The sequence below is a fragment of the Furipterus horrens genome, unplaced genomic scaffold, assembly GCF_987537825.1.
Source record: "Furipterus horrens unplaced genomic scaffold, mFurHor1.1.pri manual_scaffold_11, whole genome shotgun sequence".
In the NCBI taxonomy this organism is placed as follows: Eukaryota; Metazoa; Chordata; class Mammalia; order Chiroptera; family Furipteridae; genus Furipterus; species Furipterus horrens.
Window position 1 is genome coordinate 25,995,042 of NW_028327181.1, and position 19,580 is coordinate 26,014,621.

Here is a 19,580-nt window from a genome sequence, read left to right on the forward strand (position 1 = left end):
ACAAATGGAAGTTAGCTGATGGCCGCGGTGGGTGGTGCTGGTTGTAACGCAGCTATAATTTAGCAGCCCCAGTCAGACACGAATGTAGATGACTCAGCCAAAGCCCCGCAGCCCCGTGGGGACAGAGCTGGGGTTTGTACCTAGTCAGATGCAGCCCCACTCTGTGCTCTCAGTCAACAGGTCATGATGATGACAAGTGTCTCTGAGTGGCCTGCAACGTGCCAGGCATGGTTATGTTGTCCGTGTATACAGATTGACTAACGTGGATCAGAAACTATGCCAGGTTACATCGTCTACCTTTCAGAATGTTCCCTACAACATAGCAGGACAAGATGGGGCATCTCAGACAGGTCTTGCCCAAAATTTAGGTGGTATATTTTTATCTCTGATTTGTAATATATGGAATCCCTTGCCAGCAGTATTCTTCCCTCTGCCTCAGATCTAGTCTCGACCTCACTTTCAAGGTGTATCATGACTTTCACCATCTCCACTGAACTTTTAAAACTATCAGAAAATGCCTGCCTATCTATTCTTTGCATTCTTATACAGTAGTTAGGTATGCCAACCATTTGCATCTCAGTTAATTCTAAAAGTGATACATTAATTTTCCCATACTTCTATTGACATATGTTTTGTTTTATACAATTTGTAATCTCACATGCTATTAAAAGTAGCAAAGAGGCTATATACAAGAATGTCTGACCTCTATTTGAATCCCTCACAGTATTTAGTATAAGATAGTATTTTAGAAATTCATCTGAGAGACAGATGTTTAGGTTCAAATCCTGGTTCCATTGCTCACCAGTTGTGTGACTGTGGACGAGTTTTATTTGGAAAAAAACCCTCAATGTTCTCATCTATAAAATGGGGGTAGTAATTGCACCACTTCATAGGTTGTGAGGAATTAATAAGAAAAATACATGTAGAACAGGGACTATTGTGCCTGGCACCGAGCGAATGCTCAGTAAATATCCACTAGAATTATTAATTTGTTCTTTCTGTCACTCATATGGGTGCTTCATAAAAATTGGTAAATGTATCGATTTACTGCAGCGCAGGGTGAGGGCATTTACAGATGTTAGTGTCTCCACCTGTCCGGGCAGGCACTAAAGATGACGATCCTCCCTGTCAATCTGGAGAGAAGTGCAATGGCGGTGAGAGGAACCTGCCTGTCCTTTGGTCCTGGACTGGTCACACCACTGCTGCCGCCATGGCGGAGCATGTCACGGCACATGTCTCTGTGCTGAACACTGCACGAAAAGACTAGGAGAGAGATGCTATTTCTGTTCATTGCAAGCTTACAATACCAAGGGTATTTTGATGGACGTGTGAGTTATAACATGGTAGCAGGGGAAATTCCCGTTAACATAAAACACCTTTAAAATGGAAAGAAGCCTCAGAAATTATTTCGGTGGTCTAGTTTGACAGATGAGAGGCCAAGGTTCACAGAAGTAGAAGGACCTGCCCACCGTCCCCAGGTTTGTGTGGAGCCGAGACAAGGGCGCAGGGCTCCCAGCCCCAGTGCTCCTTCCATGCAGAGCTCCCGGGCTATAGCCCTGCCGGGGCCACCGGTCCCTGTCACATACCATGTTGACAGATGAACAGTACCCCTGAAACCCGTGCAAATGGCAGTACTGTTTCCATGTCACCTGTATGCCCATAATTATAAACAGACAATATGTATGCTTGTGTTATGTAGTTAAAGAACATATACAGTAAACTATTAGGGGAATTGTAAAGAAATATAATAATTAGCTGTGGAGATCTGAAAGGCATATTTCAAAAATGTGTGTTGGGGCATTGTGATGTCATGAATTTATCAGAATCAGCTAGGAAATGTCTGTGAGGGGCTACGTTTTCCTGATGTTTTATTCACATCCCACAACTTGCTTTCCATAAGGGAAAACCCAAAAAGTTAAGTTATTGACTGCCAGGGCTTAGAGTTAGGAGATCTCTCAAGAAGTCGGTGCACCTGTTTGATGGTTTCTGCCTGATTTTTATTCTTACCCATCACCAAAGAGATGAATGTCTGCAGGACATTTTGTAACCACACACAAAGTCTATACCCAGAAAGTCCTTCAGCATGTCTAACTTAAATCCGTCTTGCTACGGTTCAAACTACAAGCACTTATACTGTTCTTTGTAATGAATGCAGACTAACTAAGGCGTGCAGAATAAACTCATCCCTTGATCACTCTCAGAGAAGGTTTTCCGTATCCAGACTGCAGTTCTTTTCAAATCTCGGACGTCTTCTTCCTTTACATGGCGTCATGGACACATGGGTGACTGTAGGAAATAAATTAAGTGACTGAAACAAAGGTGACAGGAGAAAAAAAAAAAGGAAGTTATTTATTATTTCCAAAGCACCCAAACAAGAGGGTGATTGGAAATATGAGAAAGACAAGAGGGGGGAAAAAAAAATCTGTTGTTGAATGATATTTTTATCAGAGAAGAAAATGGGCACCACAAATGAAATCTGACTCCTCTTTGCAAGTTTCACCAAGCACGAAAGTGTCCCTTTATAATTTCCCTTAAGCCGTTGCTGGCTATGGGATTTTTCCAGCGCAAAGGGAATCTGAGTTCAGGAGGCTAAGGGATGCCAGAAGGAAAGGGATTTTTTTTTTTTTCTTGATGCTTGCAGCTCTGAGACTGTCAGTTTAAAAAATGAAAGTAATATAGAAGGGACAAAGTGGCATTTATCATTCCATCTCTCCAGGCTCCTGTCTCTTTAATCAGCTAGCCTGATTTGCCCAGTAAATGATTCCGGAGAGTGAGTGTGTGTGTGCCCGCGCGCGTGTGTTGTAGCTCTGTCAATCCTTGGATTAGAACCAATGATTGCAGCTTGTAGGAGGGCTGTCCAGGGCCAGATTGTACGATGTGTCTCAGTGCCAGAGTATGAGTAGAGATAATTACTGAGAAGTCACACTCTCGCACACCCCCGGCTTTCTTGTTGTGCCCTTCAGCAAAACAGTGGATTTAAATCTCCTTCCCGGAGCTTGAGAGCAACGCAATCTGTCAGGAAAGAGAGAAAGAAAATACCGAACCTGACAAAAAAGAAGAAAAAGAAGAAGAAGAAAAAAAAAAAAAAACCATGAAAACCATCCAGGCAAAAATGCACAATTCTATCTCTTGGGCAATCTTCACGGGGCTGGCTGCTCTGTTTCTCTTTCAAGGTAAGAGCTTGCTATTGATTTGCCTACAGTAGACCCAGGAATTGTACAGTGTGCCTTATGCGATTCGCAGACTCCCCAGTCGGCTCTGCTGCGCGGTTTGCAGGTGGAGGGGAGAGTGTTTAAACAGCATGGCTGGGACTTCATCCTCCCTACCAGGCTGTGAGAATATTGATTCGATTCTGGCTGCTCCTGGAACGGGGGAATGTGTATGCATAACTAAAAGGTGTCTGGTGTTCCTGTTTAAGTACGTGGCTGCGTGCTGGTCTTCCTGGCTTTATGTACATTCTTGCACACACACACACACACACGCACACACATGACAGAGCACACACAGAAGGGAAAAATTACAGATTCCGAGGGCAGCAGGGTTGCTAATGTGTTGCTTGTGTTACTGGGGAAAAAAAATTACAAGAGCAAACTTTAAATATCGGCCAGTAAACTTGCATAGCTTCAAATAGGAGCAAAGGAAAATGCAGGCTGGAAATAATCAGGTAACTGCATCCTGCAAGGTTCTGGTCAGAGATCCAACTTGAAAGGATAAATCAATTTGCAGCCGCGGTGAACAACTGTATTAGTTTTGAATGTGTTTGGGGGTGTGTTTGTGGCAAGGATGGTGAGGGATGGGGGAGGATAACAAGCAGATAAAAGGCAGTGGGAATGCGCTCGGGGCTCTGAAATTCCTAAAAGCTTTTCTAAGTTGAAGGGAGAGAGGCAGTAGGAGTCGAATGCTAATTTTCTGTTTATTATTGGTCTGGAAGCCAGGCCACAGGGGCTGCAGCTGGGGGCCAGGCTTGCTCCTGGGCCAAGTGCGTGCTCTGGTGTTGACTGTGCCCTGCGGGCTACGTTTGGAATCTGCTTCAACCCTGGGTCCATTCGCTGCACCGTGTGGCCTCACTCTGTCCCAGCTCTTCTGTTCCAGCAGCAGCATTTTCTGCTAACCTGCTACTCCCACCCACCCTGTCCTTTGCATGGGTTGCGTGGAGATGGGGGTCTGGCTTGCCTTTGTCATAGGGGTTGAGACAGGCAGAGAAACTTTGCCCGGTGGTCCAGCAGGCTCTCCCAGAGGATCCCAGGTGGAAGCTCTGTCCTGGGCAGTTGTATTCCCAGAGGAAACTTTGGTCTCGCAGGGAGAAAAAGGATAGGAAGTCCCACCCACCTCTTTCCCTTCTCTTACTGCAATATGGAGTTCTCGTGGTCTCAACTGAGTCCCCGCCTCTAGCCCTGCTGACCCCCTTCAGCTGCTGTCCCCTCAGCATAAGTTTCAGGGGCTACAGTGGGGACCAGGCTGGGAAGAATCCAATGTGTGTGTACCCTTGGCTGAAGGAGGAAGGCAAGGGGAACTGGAGGGTTCTGCCTCAGATGATCAGGAAGTCACCGTGGTGGGTTTTGCAGGGTTATCCTTGACCTTGCCTGCTGCTCCCAGCCTCAGGATCTCTCTCCTCTCCCATGGAGGCATCGGTGGGTGGAAGAGGGAAGGAGCTAACTTGGAGGCATCCTTGAATGACTCCTCTTACGTAACACGGAGCAGCAGCAGCGTGTGTGAATGTGTGTGTGTTTGTGCATCTGTGTGTGCTCTCTGCTTGTTCTGGGTGCACAGGCTTACCCAGTGAGGTTAGCGCCCAACACTGGCAGTGGGGAAACTGAGTTCAGAGCCAGGCTCCCTTGGGGAATGGGCTTGTATTGTGCTAACAACAAGGGTAGAGTGAGGGGTCAGAGGAAGGGAAAGCGAAAGCCCCAGTCCTTGATACTTTTGCATCTGTCCTGAGATCTGTGTCTCTTCTATCTGTAACACTAAACCCGAGACAATGGCCAAACTTCCACCATCAACAGCCCCATTGGCAGCATGCCAGGAGCCCTGGGGCCAAGCTGAATTTACATTTAAATTAGCATACGTGATTATTTTTTCATCAGAAATAAATGCAGGGAAGCATAATATTTGCTCATACTTTGATTCATCTGTGAATATATGAGTAGAAAGTAGTGGTGTGCAATTCTCCAGGCTGAAATCTGATTTTGTGCTCTTGTGCCCATCTTGGGGTGGGGGTGGAGGTGATGAGGGTACTTCAGGTCTCCTCTCATTCTCCCAAATTCTGAGTTTCCTGGGAAAAATAATGGCCTTATTCGTACTGGCCCACCTCCGAGTCAGCTCTAAATAGACTTCAATCTGTCATAATAAAACAAGGCTGCTCTCTTTTAAGGCAGAATGACCCCCGGAAACCTCCATACCACATGGCAGGTGGACCAGCAAAGGTGATGACTGTTGTGTCTTTCAGGGGGTGGAGGCTGGATCCTGCCAGCTACCTCTGATCAAACTTGCAGAATTACTGAAGCAGCCCAGGTCTTGGCTGCAATAATCCCCCCCCCCCCCCCCATTGCATTGACCCAGAGGGACTTGTTAAAATGCAGTACACATTCCAAGGCAATTTTTTCTTCTCCTCTGTTTTTGTTTTAAGCTAGCTCTTTCTAGAGCTGCTAGTTTCTTGCCTTCTGGAGAAGGTGTGTCGGGTGCTAGGGGCAGGATATGGACTCCTGTCTGACCTGCTCCTAGCCCCAACCTGACCAGCAGCCATGATCCAGCTTAGGCGGGGGAGGGACTTCTGAGAGAATCAGCACTGATTAGTGACCGGCAGGAGGGAGGGAGGGAGGGGGTGATTAGCACCCTGGGGCTCTGGCCCTAAGACGCACCGGGGTTGATTAAGCAGCCGCTCCTCTCCGCAGGAACAGGAGCCTGGCCACGGATTAGGCGCTGTCCTTTTCAGCACCCCGCCCACCTTCCGCCTGGAGACGCTCGGAAAGGAATGGCTGCGTCTACTGCAGCTTTTCTCTTTCTAGAAACCCAACCATTTCTCTTTCGAAGGATTACTGCTGCTTTTCACACCTTCCAGTGAGCTTGGCTAGAGTCCTGTCTTACCTTTCTAATTTTCTCTCACTTCCTCACATTCCGCACCAACTTATCTGCCCACTTGAGACACGAACAGGGCAGAGCGGAAGGGAAAGGAGACCGGGCTGAATTCACACTCTCCTTCAACTCAGCGCTGACGGCATGGACACCGTTCAGCTGGGCAGCTCGGCCAAGTTCCTGCCACTCACAGTAAACGTTTGGGTGCCGGCAGCAACCTGCGGTGGGCGGTGCTTGCTGAGATGTGAGCGAGGGAGTTGGGACCGTAACAATGTTTCCTGGCAAAATGAAAAATCAGTTTGGGGTGACGGGACCCTGGGCCTTGATGTAAGCATTATGGGTACTTGGGAGCATGGCCACAAATAAAGTATAAATAGATACATTTTAAAGAATGCAGGGAAGAGGAACAGAGGAGCTTCACAAAGTGAACCCTGCCTACTCTGCTTGGAGCTGCCAACTCGGTGCAAGTTATAGGCAAGTTGTACATAGCTCAGTAAAGGCCGCTCACCTCCATCCTTCCTGCTCAGAGATGGCCCTATGAGCATTTGATCAAGGATGCTGGGGAGCGCCTGTGGGGACCAGCAGGCCTTGCTGCATAAAGGCCATTCTTGGGATTGCAGCTTTAGTTACGAGGTGCAAAGCCTAGGCCTCATGCGGCTCCTTCCTTTTGGCCCTTTTAAAGCCAAATATAACCCCAAGGTGTTAGCTTCAGCAACAAACCCCTGATTTCAGTTGTTTCTCAGCAAGCCCCTCCTCTAGTGCATATATGGAGGGCTGCTGAACTGTGTCCTTGGAGGGTCTCTCCCTAGACAGCCTGTCTTCTAGCAGTTCCCTGGGCTCTGTCCTTGGCATGCACGCAGCCCCGCAGCCCCGAGCCAGCTGATTGTCATGAGCGGGCCAAACAAATCAGTGTTGGCTTCAGCCACAGTTTCCCCCTTGGGTGGAAGTGAGCTCCCTTGATACCCTAAGAAGTAACAATGTTTCTAAATCCGTATGGGACATGTGATTCTGGCGTGTGTGGGAAACACATACCGAAAAGATGTGCAATACTCTCCGCTGTTCATGGTGGAGATGCTTTGGATGGGACCACATCTCATCTGAGGTTTGGTTCTGTTCCAGGTTTTTGGTCTGGAGCTAACGGCCTGCTCCAGCCCACCAACTAGAATGCTGAAAATGCAAACAAACAAACAAACAAAAAACTGGGATTTATATCTAACCTCAGCAGAGGCCCTACAGAATCTTCAAACAGGCTTCAGGCCCATGCTGCTGGCCTGGGCATAGTTCGGTGGGGAACATGTACATCTGAGCTCGAAACTTTCTATCTGTTCTGTGGGGGAAACTCTATGAGCCTGTCTCCCCACCTGCCTGCCAGGCTGGGGACCAAGTCTCCTGGGTGTCATAAGGACTCATTAACGCTTGTAATGCTCCAAACATATAGTGCTAAGTGGAACTCCATGCTGAGACGGGTTGTATTTATGCAGTTTACTTCCTTTTTGCTCTGTTGGCTTGTTACATGTTTATTTTATATCTATAGTCATTTGAAATTCAATAAAACAAATTAAACATAAAAAATGAAAACATGCAGAAATAAGGTAATCAACGGCATACAGGTTGCATGGGGCTGGGCCATGCCACTGTAGCTCTCCTCCCCAGGGTCTCCTGCAAAGTCCCGTTGCGTTAGAGAGTGTGTTGGGGAGGCCAGAGGGGCTTCAGAAGAAACAGGCAGGAAACATGCCTCCCACCCATTTGTGGAAGGAGACTTCTTCAGGAGAGGCAAGCCAGCAGTGGGAATGGCACAGAGTGGGAGCATGAGGAAGAAGGAAGATGGAGCTAGGAGTTTTGGAGGGAAGAAAGCCAGCTCTTAGCTGGATTGGGAAAAGGTGGGGAAAGAAGATCCTATCTTTTGCTTTGACTATGATTTTGATCAGCAACTTCTGAGCTTTATATTTCCTTTTATGTATTTACTTATGCGACCTTTTGGATTGAGCCTGCTCCTGTTATTGCTGTTTCAATGTAAGAGAGCTTAAACTTAAAAGGTATATGTGTTGATTCACGTTACCTCTCATTTGCTCTCCCCATTGCTCCATCTTTTTCTCTCCCCTCTTCTCCCTCTCTCTTTCGGCCCTTGGTCTCCCTTTTCTTTCTACCCTCCCCCTTTTATTCTCCTTTTCATTTTTCCTACTCCTCTATGGGAGAAATAATTGATCAGCTGACAGATCTAGGTCAAGCTGGCAGGGGTTGCTTCGCTTCATGCAGGCTTGCTAGAAGAAGAAGGGGACAGTCTGTCTTTCCAGTTCACAAGGAGCCCAGATGATATGGTGCAATGGGAGGGAGGGAGGGAGAGAGGGCAGGAGGGAGAGGCGCCAGTGAAGCAATGGACAAGTTGGTCACCCCCATGAGTGTACCTGGGATCCTATTGTTCACAGTCCTCAGCCATTTGATATTCGTGACACTAATTCTCTGTATCCAATTTATCCTCGCCTCTTTCCTGCCTTTTGCTCACCTTCTGTGCCTTGCTTGTTCCAGTTTTCCTCCTTCTTTTTTTCTTCTTGTCCCTCCTTTTCTCTTCTGCTTTTCTCCTCCTTCCAAAACTACACACAGCAGATCACAGAATCTCCCCCACTTAAGTCAGATTAGAGACGCGGCCTTTTGTTTATTTGCAAGAAGAAAAACAGCAACCCTGCCAGAAGAGCTCTGTAAGTCATTTGCAAACTGCAAAACAAACCAAGGAAGATTCACATTTTCATTGCTGAGAAGAGAGCATTTCAAGAGAGACTGTCAAGCTAAGAAATCAAATATTGGAAAACACATTCTTCAGCTTTGTTACGAAGGACATCTTAGGTAACTAAATTTGATTTTTTTTTTTTGGCTTCTCTAAGAGTATTGCCCTTTACAATAATAAAAGACTGGTAAAAAGACTGGCTGGCTTTAGCTTCACTTGCTCATTCAAATTCACTCTCTAGAGGTTCTTCCTTTGCCTTGTCCTGGTGATGCCACCAAATTCTAACACACAGGCTCCATGGAGTTGCTCCTTTGTTCATTGGCTCAATCACCCAGCACGTGGTTACTGAGCACCTCCTATGTTCAGCGTATTGTTCTAGGTGCTGGGAGTATAGCAGTGACTAAGACAAGTGAAAGGATGAGACCAAAGACAGAATACAACCTCCCCGATTTCTCTTGGCTTCCCATCTTTTTAACACATTTGGAAGCCCCAACAGGAGTAACAGAAGCAGGGGGAAGACTCAGTGACGCTGCCTCTTGTTTTTTTTTGTGCAAATGATGATGGGCAGCAAGAAAGAAACTAACTCTTGATCCTTTGTACATGGGGAGCATGGGGGAGGATGCAGAGCTCTAGCTTTGGGTTAATTTAAAAAAAATAAAAATAAAAAAAGCTGCTGCCTTTGCTGCTCCATGGAGTCTCCAGCCAGAGACAGGCTCATAGATGTTTGTTGTACCCTCAGTTAGCATGTGGGCGGTGTCAGTAGGTTGGCTTTGTGACCACAGCCTCTTGTCATTCAAGTTACTGGTTGATTCTTGGCACCATCCACACCCTGTCTGTTGGCCTCTCCACCTTTTTGTGCCCAGCCTTCTACACAGGACTAGAGGGCAAAGGAGGTAAGAGGAGAACACATATAAGAGGAGGTAGGATTTGCCTCAGGCTGCTAGTCTGGGTGAGATAAATGGAGTTCAGGGAACTTCTATGAGGGAGTCAGATTTTGGGATAGATTTAGGATAACCTCCCTTCTGAGAACACTTTTATTTGCTGCTCATTCACACACCGTAATTCAGGGTTCTTGGAATAATAAAGTCGCCATTTATTTGTTGTCCTCTGGTGCTAGGCTGTGTTTGGGACCCAAATCTTTCAATCCATCAACTTGTGCTTCAGCTGTGTGTACCCAAAGGGGACCTGGCTTCTCTTGTGCTCACACTGTGCTCTACAGCCTCCATGGAGTGCCTTGGGAAGATCACTTAGGAAGACTGCTTCTACCTGCATTTCTGGGTTGGCAGAGGTGATTGTCCTTAACTTTTCTCACGTAGAGGAACCTTCCTCATGGATCTATGATTCTTCCAAGTGAAGCAGCCTAAAGCAATTCTCCATCTTTTGACCTCATCTCAGGCATTGGTAGGTCTTCAGGAGGTGGGTACAATGTGTGCTTATTTGCAATACTCCCATCCCCTAAGCCAGTGGTTCTCAAACTTTGTGTATCATTGAATTGCCTGAGGAGCTTTATAAAAATACCAATGCCTGGATTCCATCCCAGACCAATTAAATCAGAATCTCCTCATGATGGGATCCCATATTGATATTTTAAAAGGCCCTCTAAGAGGTTCCAATCTGTAGCCAGATTCAAAAACTGTACCTCTAAGATCACCCAAGAATGTTCTAGGACCTTGGATAGGACACATCCCCTATATGAACCTCAGTTTTCATATCTGCAAAAGAAAGCAGTTGGACTAAAATATTTTCAAGTTTCATTTCAAGTTCAACATTTGCAATTCTGCAAATAGTCTTTTTGAGTAGAATACTTAAATGGTAGCTGTGCTGCAAGAAAATATCCCAAAGCAGTCTCTGCTTGCAGGAAGCTAAGACTATAAACTTAGTCACAAACTGACAACCAAAGTCAGAACGTGGGAGTGGTGTGTGTGCACACAAACACTGCATACTGTATGATATAGACTATGACATGTAGCCATGTATCCATCTATATCTTTATCTGCAAGACATGCTTAGGATGGGGAAAGGGTTAATTAGTCACAGCATTTCATGTATGGAAGAATCAGGAATGAAAATGACTCTTCATTGATCAATCACACAAGAGAAATTCAGGAGCCATTTGCATGTTGGTCAAGAACGAATGTGTCAGAGCTAGATTTAGGAAGTGATAAGCACCAACGAGTTTGGAAGCAGCTCCCTGCCTAGGGGGGAGGTTGCCGTAGCCTCTAGCTCCCTCCCCAGGAGTGGGGTACCCAGCACCCTGCTTCCATTGCTCTTCTCACTCCCAGCAAAGGCTCCAGCTCCAGCTCAGAACCTCAGTGGCAATTTGGCAGCGAGGGTGTTAGACAGAAGTCCTGCTGGCTCCATTCTCCAAGCCAGTCCGCTCCTGCAGTGAATGCAGGAGCGAGAACTTGTCTCTTCTGATGGAGTCAGCAGAGCTAAGGGGGGACGTGCGGAATGGAGCCGGCATGCAGACTGGTGCCAAGGGCAGCTGCTGGGTAACTCACAAAGGGTTCACACTGCTGAGTCAGCCAATTGCAAAGTCACCACCTGCTCTGACCCAGAGGAACTTTAAAGATGATTTCTTCCAATCCCTCTCTTTGAACTCCAACACCTCAACAGTTCAGCTAGAGGGGTCCCCTAGCTTCCATCTCCAACAAGGGGGAACTTATATCTCTCTAGATAGTCTATTGTATCTGACTGTTCAGGAAGACAGGAAGAAAAGGAAAACAAAGAAGGAGGATGTCTGGAAAGGAATTATAACGTAGTGACTATACCATTGCTGGGCCCCAACACTGGCTCCGTCACGTCCTAGTTTGAAACCTTTAGCAATTTAATCAACCTCTCTGTGATTCTGTTGCCTTTTTAATAAAATGGAGCTAACTATGGGATTTTCTTTAAGGCTATTATGAGGATTAAATAAGTTACTGCAGATAAAGTATTTGGAACTTTGCCTGGCACATAGTAATCTCTCAATAAATATTACCTAATAGCATCATGATTGCTGCTAAGAATAATTTTTCTTCAATATGACTTTTCTTCAAATATTTGAAAACATAATTTCTTTCTCTTTTCCCTCAAATATCCTTGTCACTAGGTTAAATATTCCAAGCTTTTCTTCTATTTTCTATATAATCATCCATGAAAAGGATGCTGATTGCCTTTTTCTAAAGGTATTTTGGTTACTCTGGATTCTTCTTCAAGTATTCTTCTCCCACTTGCATTGAGCAGCCCAAAATATTAAAGAATTTGGCATTTCCTGATTTTAAATCCCAACAGAATGAAGTCTCAGCTCTTAGAAGAGGCGTGGGAAGTCCCAAGGATCTTGCTGGGGGCAGGGGGTTGCCAGTCTCTGTCCTAATACCCTGTTCTCCAGTTCCATGGGCTCCAGAGGGAAGGTGGGGGGTTATGCCTTTTCCTCCTCAGGACACATGTGCACACTGCTTCCTCTGCTAAGGGCTACCCTTGTCAACCTCGCAAATACTTGTCACTCAAGATGGAAGTCCAGACTCAGCATCTCCTTAAAGCCCCTTATGTCCCCACCCATCGTGTAGATACCTGTTTACATCTCTATTTCCTTTACAGGCTGTGAGCTCCTCAGGGTCAGGAACTGCCTTAATTATCTTTGCATTCCTAGCACACCCAGTACAGCCCTTGGCACAATGTGGTGCTCAGTGTCTATGGGTAGAGAGGGGAAGGGGAGAAGGGGGAGAGAAGGGGAAGGGTCTAGTCAAGGAACTAGTATAAATGACCCACGGACAGGGACAACAGGGTGGGGATTGACTGTGGGAGCGGAGAGGTGCAGGGCAGGGGAGAGCAATGGGGGAAATTGGGACACCTGTAAAAGAACAACAATAAAAAAAGGCAAAAAAAAAAAAAAAGAAGAAAGAAAGAAAGAAAAAGAAAGGAGAGAGAGATTGAGAGAAAGAGAGAGAGAGAGAGAGAGAGAGAGAGAGAGAGAGAGAGAGAGAGAGAGAGAGAGACCTGAGATTCCCATTAGGTTTTTCAAGAGCCGTATGACTTATAGTGAACTGTTTTTCAACCCTTCCTTAGTTTATGCCTGTGGTGTTTTCCTATGTATACAACAAGCTGACCTCAGAAATTGCCTTCTCTGAAATCACCCTATTAGAGTCAACTCATGTCTTCTTTCTGGCAAGACCTTTTTGGGACTCTGAATCTCATATATTAGTAAACCCCTCCTGGCTATAATCAGTAATGAGCCATATGTTATAGGCACCTAGGTAATGGTAGATGAGCTCAGTATTTCTGGCTAAATTTACACGAAAACAGAAAATAATCACTCTAGTGGCCAATAGATCAGATGAGTAGAACTTACGTTGACATCAGAGGGAACAACAGGGGCAAGGAAAGGTTGGATCTAAGAAAAGAGGACAGTGACTGGATAGATTTATTTACCTGGAAGAGATGATATGCTCAAGTATTTTTTACCTTCTCTTCAAATATGCTTTTTCTTTTTCTTCCACAAAACTTTCCATTAGAGCATTTGACTCTCCTTCTCAACAGGCAGAAGGAAACTTGGCCCAGGCATGGAAGATCTTAATCCACAGCTACTTTTCTCAATGTAATTGTTGATGCATAGATATTATGGTTGGATAAACTAGTTTGCTAATTCTGAAAACAAATAATTAATTGTTTCATATTTCTTCTTCCTTTTCCTTTAAAGCTTCTTAATAGAAGGATCTAAATGTCTTATGCCATTTTATTACTTTCTTGCACTGCTGAAGGCCAACATAATTTCATTATTGAATCAAAAAGCTTTTTTTTATAGACTCCTAGAGTTGTGAGATACTTTGGAATTTGCCCAGTCTCCCACTCAGGGCAACGCTCTCACCTGAATGACCTTCACTGATTTCTGTTCAACCATTTCAGTGACTTTCAGTGAGCAGATACTACCTAAGACGTGGTCCCCACTTCTGATTGTCAGAATTACCTGTGGAGATGGTGGTAAGCAGATTCCCAGGTCCACCTCACAAAAATTCTCATTGAATAGGTCTGAATAACTACAGATGATTACAGAATAACCCCAGGGTGCAGATACAGCTGAGACTAGCTGATATTAGCACCCCTTTTCATAGTCGATATACTCTGTGAAAAAATGCTATTCTCACGGGCATATATGATGCCTACTCAATATCAACTTTATTTTATTCTTTCTTTATAAACAATGCTCTAAATTTGATCAGGGGAACAATGTGCCCATTCAAAATACTCACCTCCTGCATTCCCTTATAGTTGGGTATGGCCATGTGATGCAGTTCAGGTTAATGGAACATAAATAAGCATTTACCAGGTAGGATTTTGAGAATCATATTCAGGAAGCTGGTGCTTTTAGAACCTTCCAACCTCCCCCTTCCCCTGTCTTCTTGAGTGAGAGACTGACATACTACCTATAGGTCTAGAAGATAATTTGCAAACATGAGGACAAACAAACCCATCAAGAATGGCACAGGCCTTTAGGTTGACCCAAATGAGCCTGCTGTTCTGACAAATCAAAAATAGTTGAGTATAGATACTTTTACAACATATGACCCAATGTAATAGAAGAACCTAGGGTTCAAAATGACATAACACTTGTATCAGCTCTGTAATACATATTTCCATACTTTTCACTTATGAAAAAAAAATCTCTATTTAATTAGGTTTTTATTACTTGCAGCTTAATATAATTCTAATAAATCTACATGGGGCAAAACTTTGCCTCTTCCCGACTTCTGCCAAATAGAGCTACTGAAAACACAAATAATATTATGGGGTCCACTTTCTAAGAGATGCCTATCATGAACTCTATTTATTTTATCTTGACATTCTTAGTTTCTTCTCATGGTTATCATAGGTATAATTTCTAGACCACTAATCATCCTGATCATTATCTTCTGAACAGACTCCAGTTTAATAATGATCCACTAAAAGACATTACCAGACAGACTGTTCTAGATGTAGTCTGATTGACAAAGTGGGGAGTGGACTATTACCTACCATATTTTGGACTTTAAAGTTTTATAAAGGTCTATTCTATTATTGTAGTAGTTTCTTTTTCTTTTTCAAATATGCCACACTATTGGCTCATATTGATGTTGCACTCATTCCTCCGACAAAAAATGTTATTATACAAGACTTCTTCTATCCTTGCTTACAGTAAATTTTTAAAAATTTAAGTATTTGAGCTTTTATTATACCTTGGGTCCATTATTTAAATCAGATTATTTTTGGGTTTGGATGCACTGTCTTTATCAGCTCTATGTCATCCCCAAGTGACTTACACATGTCATCTGCATGTGACCAAAGTGGATAAAAAAAAACAAAAAAACATAATAGATCCAAGGGACTGGCCCAGTAGTTACTTATACTTATATTTCATCCACTTCAGAATGATTTATTCAGACTGTATTGTGTACTAACCATAAACAACAAGATGTAGTTCTCACCCTCAGTGAAGTAGACAATTTAACATGACATGGTAAACGCTGGGATAAAAACAAGCCATGTTTGCCATGGCAGCATCTAGAAGATTTTTGGGGGGCCAGAGAAGTCTCCTAGAAGAAAGGGATGTAAAACTGAGACACAAATATGATTATATTGAACCAGGCAGGAGGAGCAATGAGTGTTACGAATAGAAGAAAGTGCATATTCCAACACCCAGAGGCAGGGGTCACAGTAGGAATTTAGAAATCCATATCCATTCTGGCTAGATTGGGTGTATTTGTGTCATTTGGGAGCTCAAGAGGAAAGGAAGATGGTTTTAGGTAGAAAGACAAGAGGTGTAGGCAGCAGTCAGACCCAGAATGGTCTTGTAATTCTTATTAAAATTTTTCTACTGAGGGAAGGAAGTGTTTTGAAGGGCATATGGCAAATAGTAATATGATCAGAATTGCGATTTTATTGTTAAATAGCATTATTTAGGTTACTTAAAAATGTTAAGTCATTTAAAATGTTATACTCTAGTTATAGTGTATGAAATGAATTAAAAGAAGGCAAAACTAGAGGCAAGGGAACCTCCTAGAAGAGACTGCGGCCAATCAGGTTTGAGTTAGGCAGAGTGACCGCTGCAGAGAGGAAGCGATATGGGAGTACTAGAGAGTCTGGGAGGTAACAGGGTGTGGCTTGGAGATGGGAAGAGGGTAATAAGTGATAAAGGGAAATGAAGGAGGACTTCCGGTTTCTTGGTAAATGGTGCACAGGTGGGCTTTAGAGCAATGGTGACAAGTGCACTTTGGGTAATTATGGGTTCGAAGGTGACTGCTGGCCAAGAAGTTCTTGAATATGAAGTTGGCTCGATGGCTCTGAAACTTTGGAGAGAGAGCTGAGCTTGAGCAAAGATGGTCCTCAACACAGATACCATTGATTACCCATGAAGAAACTGGGAAGTAATGAAGAGAAATGAGGGCAGGCCAGTCATATTTAAGAATTGGAAAGAGGAGAAATTTTGCAAAGGTAATTGATAAGAATCAGCTAAAGACATATGAGGAAATCCAGGAGAGCATGACGTCATTGAAGTCAAAGGATTTTCCTGCAGAAGGTGGGGACATCAGCAGTAAAAACACTGCTGATGGATCAAGTGAGATTATACTTAGTGACAAGAACGTCTTCTACCTCCTTGGGAAAACAGTTCTGTGGGGTGGAGTCAGAGCGTGGGGGACAAAATTGGGGTAGGGTGAGGACATAAAATATTTAGATAATTATTTCAATTTTAAATTTTTGTGAGAAAGAGAGGAAGTAGGAAGACAAAGAGAGGTTGCAATTGGAGAGAATGCTGTTGCATTGTAGGATGGGAAATAGCTCTGTAATGCTTGTGGGTCAGGGCTCAGAGCAGAAGCAGGAAAGGAAGTTACAGAAGGTGACTGATCGTGTGAGGTCCCTCAGGCAATAAGAGAGACTAGGACAGGTGGCAAATCTTGAGCACAGGGAGAAGAATGAATCTTGAAGAGAAGGAGAAAGACCAATTCCATTACCAGTTAAAGTAAGGAAGGAGGAACATAGTTGAGACTATCCATTATGGCTAGATTCAGCTGCAAATGACAATAAATACACATTGAAAGTGGTTTAAATAAGATAGAAGTTTATCGCTCTGTTTACAATAACATTTCACTTTGCTCATGGCTGGTGTGGTACTACCCAAACCTCGGGACCCGGCTATTTCTGTGGTTTGGATTTGTTGTGCATGACCTTGACTCTGTGGCCTAAAATGGCAGCATCTGTGTATCAGGCAGTAGGATGGAAAAGAAGAGGAAGAAGAAGAGGTGGAATGCACAACTGTAATATTTCCTAAAGCAGGTTCCTTCCCGAGAGCCCTCACATAGCACTCTTCTTCACATCCCCTTTGCCAGGACGTAGTCACATTGCCAAATTGCAATGCAAGGAATGTGGGAAATGTATTATCCACATTGGCTGAACACATGCCCAGACAAATACAGGGGCCTCTCACCATGGAAGAAAGGGCAGATGAGTATTAAGAGACAATTACCGTGTTGTGTGAAAGGAGGGGCAAGGATGGAAGCGTTCCATAGCCCCATACCACACACATATGATTAAGATATTGCTGCCTACTTTGTGGCATCTAACCATAGGTTTTCAACATCTATAATCATTAGGGAAATGCAAATTGAAGCCATAATGAGATACCACTTTACCTCAATTAGGATGATTATTATTTTTTAAAAAAAGAAAGAAATATAACGTGTTGGCAAGAATGTAGGAAAATTGAACTGGAACACTTGTGCTTTGCTAGTGGGACTGCAAAGGGGTGTAACCACTGTGGAAAATAGTTTGGTGTTTTTCAAAAAAGTAAGAAAAAGAATTACTATATGATCTAATAATTTTACTTTCAGGTATATACCTTTAAAATTTGGAAGTACACCAGAGTTCATAGCAGCATTATTCATAATAGCTGAAAAGTAAAGCAATGAATGAATGAATGAATGAATGAATGAATGAATGAACAAAATGAGGTATATACATACAATCAAAGGTTATTCTGCCATAATGAAGTTAAATGAAATTCTGATACATACTATAACATGGGTGAATCGTGAAAACATTATTCTAAGTGAAATAAGTTAGATACAAAATGACAAATAGTGTATGGTTTCACGTATATGGAATACTTATAATAGGCAAAGTCAAGAGACAGGAAGTAGAGTAGGAGTAGGAGGAGTTGTGGGGAGGAAGACATGGGAAGTTATCATTTAATGGGTACAGTTTCGGGGGTGACGGAAAGTTGTAGAGATGGATAGTGGTGCTGGCTGCACAACAACGTGAATGTCCTTAATGCCATTGAATTATATGCTAAAGATGGTTCAGATGGTGACTTTCATGTTATCTATATTTTACCCCAATAAAGAAAAATGAAAAAAAAGAGCGAGGAGGTAATCAGCTGTCCTTGGCATAGTATGGATTCGAGTGAAGGTTTAAGCTTGATGGCATGAAGTTGAAGGAGTTTGAATTTGGTGGCTTTTTCATCTGAACATAATTCCCGAAAATGTGTGTTTGCACACATGTGTGTGCAGGTTAGTGTGTGTGTCCACAAATCTATAGGCTGGTTTTTCAGAGAGTGGGGAAGAACTGAAGCGGTTACTTGTATAACAGGCAGAAGGGCTGCCTAGTACATCAGAAAGATCCCACGTGGTATTAACCACTCCCTTCCTCACGGCGTTCTCTTTTCTCTGGCTTTTTAAGATTTAACATGACCTACCCCTACCTTATTTTGGTAGCAGACCATTCTTAAATCATATCTGAAACTTATCTTCAACTCCTTTCTTGTGTGATCTCCCTAAGGAGTGACAAAGATACATGTTCCTGAACTTGGCACAGAAATTCTTCCCTCTCTTGCCCCAGCCTCTTTCTCGCTCTGCGTTTTAGCATCCTCCTCATTTTGCCTCGCTGATCCTGGACACTGTCCCAGGACCCGGACTCCCACACTGATGCCCTGTCATAGCACAGTGCCTTTGCATAGGCTGCTCTCTGATGATAACACCGTCCCAGTGAGATTAGCACAGGGCAACACGTGCATCCTTGATTCCATGTGCAGGGTGATGGCGTGAATAAGGCCAGGAGAAGAATGTAAGAGGCTGAAAAAGGAGAAGAGTGTTTTGAGACTCACTCTCACTCACCATTTCTGCACCAGCCTTCCTACCAGTCCCTCCTAGCGGTTTCCCTGGTTCCAGTCTGCATTAGGGAAGGAGGAAGGGGTCTGGGCCGCCTGTGTTGTTAGAGTTGTGGCTGCCTGAGCGTGGTCGCGGAATCAGAAAGCGTGGCCCTTTCTGACGTGCAGCTGTCTGCCTTTCAAGAAGCTCTTCAGGTGACTGACACCACATTTTAAGAACCACTGACTTAAGGAGCTGCGAGTCTCACAGATGGGGGTGGGGGGAGCCCTGTTTGGAAGGGGCCACTCCCAGTGCGGGCTCTGACCTCACTGGAGGGCCCTCCGTTTCTCTGGAATATTTCCTCCTTAGGGAAAAAAAAAAAAAAAACCCACCAGGACAAAGCAAGCTTGGTGGTCTGTAACCTATGAAAATATGTAAAGTACGCAAGTAAATGCATATTCCCTTTTACTAGGTTTACCAGATTTAGCAAATAAAAATCCAAGATGCCCAATAAATCTGAATTCCAGACAAGCAGCAAATAATTTTTACTATGCATAGCACATACTCATGCTAAAAACTTATTTGTTATTTATCTGAAATTTAAATTTAACTGGGGCATTTGTTTTTGTTCTCTTTTTATCAAGCACCTGACTTTTGTTCAAAATGTTAGGTCCCTATGGGAAATAGTCTGA

At 44.0% G+C, this 19,580-nt stretch overlaps 1 protein-coding gene and 1 pseudogene across 6 annotated transcripts in view; both read left to right on the forward strand.

Moving 5' to 3' along the window:
- The first annotated feature begins 2,763 nt into the window (after window positions 1–2,763).
- The window catches only part of NTM (neurotrimin), a 941,188-nt gene continuing 924,371 nt past the window's right edge, over window positions 2,764–19,580 (forward strand). For 3 of the 6 annotated variants that reach the window (XM_090291029.1, XM_090291032.1, XM_090291034.1), the window contains exon 1: window positions 2,765–3,173. In XM_090291029.1, coding sequence (XP_090147155.1) covers window positions 3,092–3,173 — 82 coding nt within the window. In that variant the 5' untranslated portion in view covers window positions 2,765–3,091. Of the gene's footprint in view, window positions 3,174–19,580 lie in introns of all 6 variants that reach the window. The other 3 variants (XM_090291030.1, XM_090291031.1, XM_090291035.1) reach the window with 3 other exon arrangements.
- Window positions 17,272–17,379, forward strand: LOC149997288 (U6atac minor spliceosomal RNA; annotated as a pseudogene).